This window comes from Pseudoliparis swirei, chromosome 19, assembly GCF_029220125.1.
Source record: "Pseudoliparis swirei isolate HS2019 ecotype Mariana Trench chromosome 19, NWPU_hadal_v1, whole genome shotgun sequence".
NCBI lineage: Eukaryota > Metazoa > Chordata > Actinopteri > Perciformes > Liparidae > Pseudoliparis > Pseudoliparis swirei.
This window is the reverse complement of record NC_079406.1, coordinates 1,938,716-1,947,476: the sequence shown is the minus strand read 5'-3', so window position 1 is coordinate 1,947,476 and position 8,761 is coordinate 1,938,716. Positions and strand designations below refer to the sequence as shown.

General features: G+C 43.1%; 1 protein-coding gene across 2 annotated transcripts; it reads left to right on the top strand.

Moving 5' to 3' along the window:
* The first annotated feature begins 132 nt into the window (after nt 1-132).
* thg1l (tRNA-histidine guanylyltransferase 1-like) lies at nt 133-8,599 on the top strand. 2 transcript variants are annotated; one of them, XM_056439422.1, is made up of 7 exons: nt 133-168; nt 1,374-1,577; nt 5,250-5,426; nt 5,512-5,681; nt 5,758-5,846; nt 7,042-7,149; nt 8,080-8,599. In XM_056439422.1, coding segments are annotated over exons 1-7 (912 nt in total). In that variant the 5' UTR covers nt 133-166; the 3' UTR covers nt 8,242-8,599. The 2 variants fall into 2 exon arrangements, with proteins under 2 accessions (XP_056295397.1, XP_056295398.1); XM_056439423.1 differs by having other exon boundaries at nt 138-318.
* The last annotated feature ends 162 nt before the right edge of the window (nt 8,600-8,761 follow it).

Genomic DNA, 8,761 nt, shown 5'->3' with positions numbered 1-8,761 from the left:
AAGCAACTGAGAACAATACGCTATTTTATTTTGATTAAGTGTTTGTTAATTTAAGACTTGTGCTCCGGAACCTTTGTTCGGTGGTTCACGGTTTCACTACGACATATTTCGTCGATGGACTATACACAAAACTCACGTGTGTGACCCGACAACTGTCTTTGGATACATGTAATTATTAGTCGACGAAACTCCTTAATTATCCTTCTATAACATATTGGTGTTTGTGTAACTTACTAAATATTAACATATTAACGCGTGAAACAGACGGAGCAACGTTAGCTAACGTGCTGCTAGCTAACTGACACATGACATCCGAGTGTAAGTAACGACCGACGTCATCGATCGATTCATCATCGATAGATTCATCCCCTCATTAGATAGATAGATACTTTATTAATCACGAGTTGGATCTGTTTTTAATTGACTTCGATGTCAAAATATAGTTGTTTCATCATCAATAAGTTAATTAGTTATGTAATGCAAATTCATAGAGTATGTCATCATTAATGAGCTGCACGTCATGGTTTCATGCTAACAAGACATATATTTAAATTCCCACCAACTTGTTTGCCAAACATTTTATTTTTTTATTGTCCTTGTCTCCATATAATTGACTTCTAATCACATGCATGTCTTCCATTTGGTTAATTTGAATATTCTATGGCTTTTTAATCTCCTGTGTTTATTTTACTGCACCATCTTTTACAGTTTATTGTACTTTTACTCTTTTAACTGTTGACATGTTTTGGCCTCTCTTATTGCCAAACAGTTATTTGTTTTTTTAAAGATTTATTTTTATTAACAAAAAAAAAATTACAGGATATTTGTAGTGAAAAAGCCAGCATTTACAGTTATACTGAAAGTATTATTTTACAAAAAGAATATACACAAATGTATAGCCTTATAGAAACACCACACAAGGATGATGGGTTTTTTTTAAACATCATAAGATGAAAACAAGGACAAAACAAAACAAAACAAAAATATGACACAAACTTGTCCCCATCCCACCCCTCCCCTTGTATGGCTCTCAGTTTCCTTTCATTTATATATCTACACAGTCTTTATACAGTTTACATACACCCATCCGTACACATTTATATCTACATAAACCAATACAGTATTCACAACATATACATCATTGTGGACCCGCCAAAACAAAACCCCAAAAAAGAACCCCAAACAGTTTTAATTGACTACTGTACTGCACTCTGCCGGTGATAACTGCAATATAAATACACTTAACTTCCAGGATGCATGAACGGAGTGACATCGTGCAGCAGAGATATGAGTGCAGCAGCACGAAGAACGAGGGTTTAAATGCTGTACATGTGTTCTAGAGTATATTATCTGTGCGCTCGCTGTCTCTCCAGGAGCGCCCTCATGCTGATCGGTCAGGCCGGGGTCTTCGGAGGACGCGTCGGCTCGTGTTGGCTCAGACCTCGGGCCGGTCTCTTCACCGCCGCCGCCGCCATGGCCAAGAGCAAGTTCGACTACGTCCGCAACTTTGAAACGGACGACGCGTGTCTCAGGAACTGTTACATCGTCGTGAGGCTGGACGGCCGCAACTTCCACAGGTGAGTTTCCTCCCTTCTATTGATCACCTGGTCACATGACATCTATTGTTCATCTGGTCACATGACATCTATTGTTCACCTGGTCACATGACATCTATTGTTCATCTGGTCACATGACATCTATTGTTCACCTGGTCACATGACATCTATTGTTCACCTGGTCACATGACATCTATTGTTCATCTGGTCACATGACATCTATTGTTCACCTGGTCACATGACATCTATTGTTCACCTGGTCACATGACATCTATTGTTCATCTGGTCACATGACATCTATTGTTCACCTGGTCACATGACATCTATTGTTCACCTGGTCACATGACATCTATTGTTCACCTGGTCACATGACATCTATTGTTCATCTGGTCACATGACATCTATTGTTCATTTGGTCACATGACATCTATTGTTCATCTGGTCACATGACATCTATTGTTCATCTGGTCACATGACATCTATTGTTCATCTGGTCTCATGACATCTATTGTTCACCTGGTCACATGACATCTATTGTTCATCTGGTCACATGACATCTATTGTTCATCTAGTCACATGACATCTATTGTTCATCTAGTCACATGACATCTATTGTTCATCTGGTCACATGACATCTATTGTTCATCTAGTCACATGACATCTATTGTTCATCTGGTCACATGACATCTATTGTTCTTCTGGTCACATGACATCTATTGTTCACCTGGTCACATGACATCTATTGTTCACCTGGTCACATGACATCTATTGTTCATCTAGTCACATGACATCTATTGTTCATCTGGTCACATGACATCTATTGTTCATCTAGTCACATGACATCTATTGTTCATCTGGTCACATGACATCTATTGTTCACCTGGTCACATGACATCTATTGTTCACCTGGTCACATGACATCTATTGTTCACCTGGTCACATGACATCTATTGTTAATCTAGTCACATGACATCTATTGTTCATCTAGTCACATGACATCTATTGTTCATCTAGTCACATGACATCTATTGTTCATCTAGTCACATGACATCTATTGTTCACCTGGTCACATGACATCTATTGTTCACCTGGTCACATGACATCTATTGTTCATCTAGTCACATGACATCTATTGTTCATCTAGTCACATGACATCTATTGTTCACCTGGTCACATGACATCTATTGTTCACCTGGTCACATGACATCTATTGTTCATCTGGTCACATGACATCTATTGTTCACCTGGTCACATGACATTTATTGTTCACCTGGTCACATGACATCTATTGTTCATCTGGTCACATGACATCTATTGTTCTTCTGGTCACATGACATCTATTGTTCACCTGGTCACATGACATCTATTGTTCACCTGGTCACATAGATAGATAGATAGATAGATATATACTTTATTAATCCCCAAGGGGAAATTTGTCGAGTCAGTAGCAGCAACACACAAGAATAAAAAACCAAAACACAAAATATAAGAAGGGTTAGGGTGATCTGGCAAGAGGTGAACTGTTGTAGAGCCTCATAGCCGTCGGCAGGAATGTTCTCCTGTATCTCTCCTTGTGGCAGCGGAGCGTGAGGAGACGTCTGGAGAAAGTACTCCTCTGTCCCTGTAGGAGGTGGTGGAGAGGGTGGTCCGGGTTGTCCAATATGGACACCAGTTTCTTCAACGCCTCCTCTCCACCACCTGTTCCAGGTGCTCCAGCTGGCAGCCGATGATGGAGCCAGCCTTCCTAACCAGTTTGTTAAGACGGCTGGTGTCACCGGCTCGATGCTGCTCCCCAGCAGACAATGGCAAAGTGCAGCACACTGGCCACAACCGACTGGTAGAACAACTCCAACATCTTGCTGCACACGTTGAAGGATCAAGCTTTCTCAGGAAAAAGAGTCGACTCATCCCCTTCTTGTACACAGCGTTGATGTTGGCCTTCCAGTTCAGTCGGCTGTCGATGGGGTCGCCCAGGTACTTGTACTCCTCCACCATGTCCACGTCCACTCCCAGGACACTCAGAGGTGTAGGAGCTGTCGCCTTCCTCCTGAAGTCCACCACCATCTCTCTGGTCTTGGCCACGTTCAGCCGCAGGTGGTTCTCATCGGCCCACTCTACAAAGTCACTCACCACTGCCCTGTCCTCCTGCTCCCGTCCATCCCTAATACCCTGGGCCACTGCAGAAGCAGCAGAGTACTTCTGCAGATGGCATGAGTCGGTGTTGTACTGGAAGTCACTGGTGTACAGGGTGAAGAGGAAGGAGACAGAACAGTTCCTGTGGGCTCAACATCACTGACCACCGTTCCAGACAGCACGCCCATTCTGACAAACTGTGGTCTGCCTGTGAGGTAGTCAGTGATCCAGGAGATGGTGGGCGGCGTCCACACCGCCACCAGCTTCTCACTCAGCAGCAGCGGCTGGATGGTGTTAAATGCACTGGAGAAGTCAAAGAAAGTGACTCTCACAGAGACATCGGTTCCATCCAGGTGCGACTGAGCTCGTTGCAGCAGGTAGATGCTGGCGCCCGCCACTCCCACATGTGGCTGGTAAGCAAATTGCAGAGGTCCAACGATGATTTCACCTGCGGCCGGAGGTGGGCCAAGACCAGCCTCTCCAGCACCTTCATCACATGGGAGGTGAGGCGACCGTCGGTAGTTGAGGCCAGATGGTGCTGACTTCTTTGGGACAGGGACCAGGCACGACGTCTTCCACAGCACTGACTTCCCCAGCCTCAGGCTGAGGTTGAAGAGGCGCTGCAGGACACCAGACAGCTGGGTGGCGCAGGTCTTTAGGACCCTGGGGCTGATGCCATCAGGACCTTCAGCTCTGCGCTGGTGTAGTTTCTCCATGACATCTATTGTTCACCTGGTCACATGACATCTATTGTTCATCTGGTCACATGACATCTATTGTTCTTCTGGTCACATGACATCTATTGTTCATCTAGTCACATGACATCTATTGTTCACCTGGTCACATGACATCTATTGTTCATCTAGTCACATGCCATCTATTGTTCATCTGGTCACATGACATCTATTGTTCTTCTGGTCACATGACATCTATTGTTCACCTGGTCACATGACATCTATTGTTCATCTAGTCACATGTCATCTATTGTTCATCTGGTCACATGACATCTATTGTTCATCTGGTCACATGACATCTATTGTTCACCTGGTCACATGACATCTATTGTTCATCTAGTCACATGACATCTATTGTTCATCTGGTCACATGACATCTATTGATCATCTGGTCACATGACATCTATTGTTCATCTGGTCACATCTATTGTTCATCTGGTCACATGACATCTATTGATCATCTGGTCACATGACATCTCTTGATCATCTGGTCACATGACATCTATTGTTCATCTGGTCACATGACATCTATTGTTCATCTGGTCACATGACATCTATTGATCATCTGGTCACATGACATCTATTGTTCATCTGGTCACATGACATCTATTGTTCATCTGGTCACATGACATCTATTGATCATCTGGTCACATGACATCTATTGATCCTCCTCTGTTGCTCTCCTGAAGGGTTTTTTTACCTATTTTTCCCGTGAACGTTTTTTTTCTTCTATTTTCTGGGAGTTGTTCCTGATCCGATGGGAGGTCAAAGGTCAGGGATGTCGTGTGTCCCGACTTGAGTCTCTCTTTGCGTCTTCTCGTTTCAGGTTTGCGGAGCAGCACGCGTTCACGAAGCCCAACGACGACCGGGCGCTGGAGCTGATGAGCCGCAGCGCCCGCTCTGTCATGGAGGAGCTGGAGGACATCGTCATCGCCTACGGTCAGAGTGACGAGTTCAGCTTTGTTTTCAAGAGGACGTCCACGTGGTTCAAGAGGCGAGCGAGGTACCGACGTGTAGCCACACACACACACGCTGTGCACACACACACACGCTGTGCACACATTAAAGTCCTCCCTCTCTTCTGGCAGTAAGCTCATGACTCACGTGGCCTCCCAGTTCTCCTCCTCCTACGTCTTCTACTGGAAGGAGTTTTTCGGGGAGCAGCCCCTCTTATACCCCCCGGGCTTCGATGGACGTGTGGTCCTGTATCCTAGCAACCGCAACCTCAGAGACTACCTGAGCTGGAGGCAGGCGGACTGTGAGTGCACCACTGTTGGACGGATCGCGGATGAGACTTCCAGATGGAGCTGATGATCTGTCCTCGTGTCTTTCAGGTCACATCAACAACATGTACAACACGGTGTTCTGGACTTTAGTCCAGAGTGGAGGACTCACCACCACGCAGGCGGAGGATCGCTTAAAGGTGATTCATCATGTGGATTAATGTACTGATGTGTTTGTACATATATATACACTGTGTGTTATGATAATATCAAAAGAGAATGTTTGAATATCTTTAAAGAACTGGGTAAGTTCAAGAGAAGAACAATGAGATGTCCGAACCACGATAAAACAGATATTTAAAGTCCATAAAACATTAATACATTTATTAAGACACAATGGAAGTGTCAGTCTCGCCCCAGATGCACATTTATTTCGTTTTTTTATTTATTTAGAGTTTTTATTTATTTAGAGTTTTTTTTTATTTAGAGTTTTTTTTAATTTAGAGTTTTTATTTATTGAGAGTTTTTTTTTATTTAGAGTTTTTATTTATTTAGAGTTTTTTTTTACTGAAAGCGTGTGTAAAATAAATGTCGGCAGACTGAACACGAGTCGATTCAGTGAAGATATTAAATATATTAAGTGGATTAATTAAATAAAACTGACAGGAGTTTGCTGGTTTCTTCCCCGTGTTCCACCTCGTGGCCCCTGAATGCATTATTTAGTATTTGTGATTAAAAGTACGTGAACTTTGATCGTATAAATATTTAATATAGATGCATTTAAAGGTCACCACAATGTTTACTTGTGGTTTATTCTTGTTGGCGACGAACACAGCCAATGACACGGCGCTCTGGGGGGGAAAGGGGAGGAGTCATCCCATCAAACCACTTCCTGGTTCCTTTTATCATTCCACAAACATTTATGTGGAAAAGAAACCTGTCATGGATATCTGCCTCATACACGACCGTTCAGAAGTTTGTCGTCACCCAGACAATTAAGTGTTTTCCACTTTTATTTATCAAATTAATCACAAAATGAATATAAAATCTAGTCAAGACGTTGACGAGGTTATAAATAATGATTTTTATAGTAAATATTAATGTTGTTCTTCTTGTGGCTCAAAGGAAGGCCAGTTTTATAGCTTCTCACAGCAGCATAACTGTTTTCAGCTGCGCTCACATAAAAGGGTTTCTACCCCTCCGCTAGTCTTCTAAGGCGATAACACAACGTACCACTAGAACCCTGGAGATGGACCTCTACACACCTCTGTAGAGACTTCATTAACGCCAGAGAATAGTCATGTACACATGTGTACACATGTGGTCTGGATGACGAGATGACATTTTGTAATATTTTCCATCTAAATGTCTAAACTCGTTGACGTCTCCCTCCAGGGATCTTTGGCTGCGGACAAAAACGAGATCCTGTTCTCCGAGTTCAACATCAACTACAACACGGAGGCTCCGGGCCACAGGAAGGGAACCACGCTCATCTGGGAAAAGGTGAGCGGAGAGGTATTAGTTCACCTGGATGACTCCGGTGCATATGTTTGCTTTTCAACGTGCAAGGACGGGCTTCACATCGTGACTGCAGCCACATGACGACATGTTCACTGTGTAGGAACACATGGGACCTCAAGCAGCTTACGGGACTTTATTAGGAGATCTTAATAAGAACCATAGCTGCTGCGTGGCAGGTTTAGAAAAATATGTATATATGTAAATATAAATATATACATATATATATATAAATTAACATATATATATATAAATCAAATATATAAATATATATATAAATATATATTTAAAAAACAATATATATATAAATATATATATATATAAATATATACATATACATGTAACAAGTGGTTATCATCATGATGCACGATACAGGATGTATCAACAGTATAAACAGCTGGCAGTCTTAACACTTTATTTATTGCTCATTTAATGTGTACTAAAACAGAAGTTGTGGTTTTACTGGGGGTTCTGTCATCATTTCTATTTACACCAGAGCTGGAAATTATTTTTTTTCATGTCCCAGTTCCCCAAATGACGGGTGAAATAAGTGGCCGTTAAATAGATCATTTAAATTTGACCACATGGCATTACGGTGTTACCTTCCCCCAATGAAATGGTGGAAACATCACAGTTGATCCGTCGTGACACCTGTTCATTTGAATGAAGAAAATGTTTCACGTGAATCGTGACACTCGTGTCCTTCAAGTTGACTTTCAGGATTTAATATTCAAGTTTTTATTTGCCTTTTTTGCCTTTTAAACCAACAGTCCAGACACATTGGGAATCTACTAGAAATAACACTATTATAAGAAAGACAAAACATATAGAAGAATACACGACACAGAAGGTTGCAATCTGACTTTTTTTATGTCTTTCTTTGCTCGACCGACGTTCCTCTCTCCGTGTGTCCAGCGGGACGAAATTGCCACCAAGCGCACGAAGCTCCCCGGCGGCGAGGAGGCGGACGTGCCCGTGACACGCAGCCGCAGGAGGGTGCACGCCCATCGCTGTGACATCATCGGGGAGGCGTTCTGGGCGGAGCATCCGGACATCCTGGAGGGAGACCACTGCTGAGAGGGAGTCGCACCGGACTGAGGGCAGCCGTGCGGGCAGCGGGGGGCGACGGCGTGAAGCCCGTGAAGCCCGTGAAGCCCGTGAAGCCCGTGGGTCAGTCGTAGGAGCGCTTGATGCTTGACTCTGTGCGATTACTCTCTCACGGACTGGAACTCGCGCTCACGTCTACATATTCCACTTCAGTCGTGACGCGGCGGCGCTCCGTCGCCGTGGTTCTTACAGAGATGCGGACGCATCGAGTTCCTCTTCCTCACGCCAGCAGCATGAGGTCACATCCGTCTCTTCCTTTGTCTTTATTTGATGTAGCAAAGAAACATGAACGACATGCACAAAATAAATAAACTATCGCAGGATCATATGTTACGATAAGTTACGATATGTTACAATATGATACGATATGATATGATACGTTATGATACGATATGTTACGAAATGTTATGGTATGATACGATATGTTACGATATCATACGATATGTTACTATATGAAACAATACGGTATGTTGCGATATGTTACAATATT

Coding starts and splice junctions, on each gene's coding strand:
- thg1l (XM_056439422.1), top strand. Junction 5,682..5,757: donor GAGCTGGAGGCAGGCGGACT/GTGAGTGCACCA, acceptor CGTGTCTTTCAG/GTCACATCAACAACATGTAC. Junction 5,847..7,041: donor AGGCGGAGGATCGCTTAAAG/GTGATTCATCAT, acceptor GTCTCCCTCCAG/GGATCTTTGGCTGCGGACAA.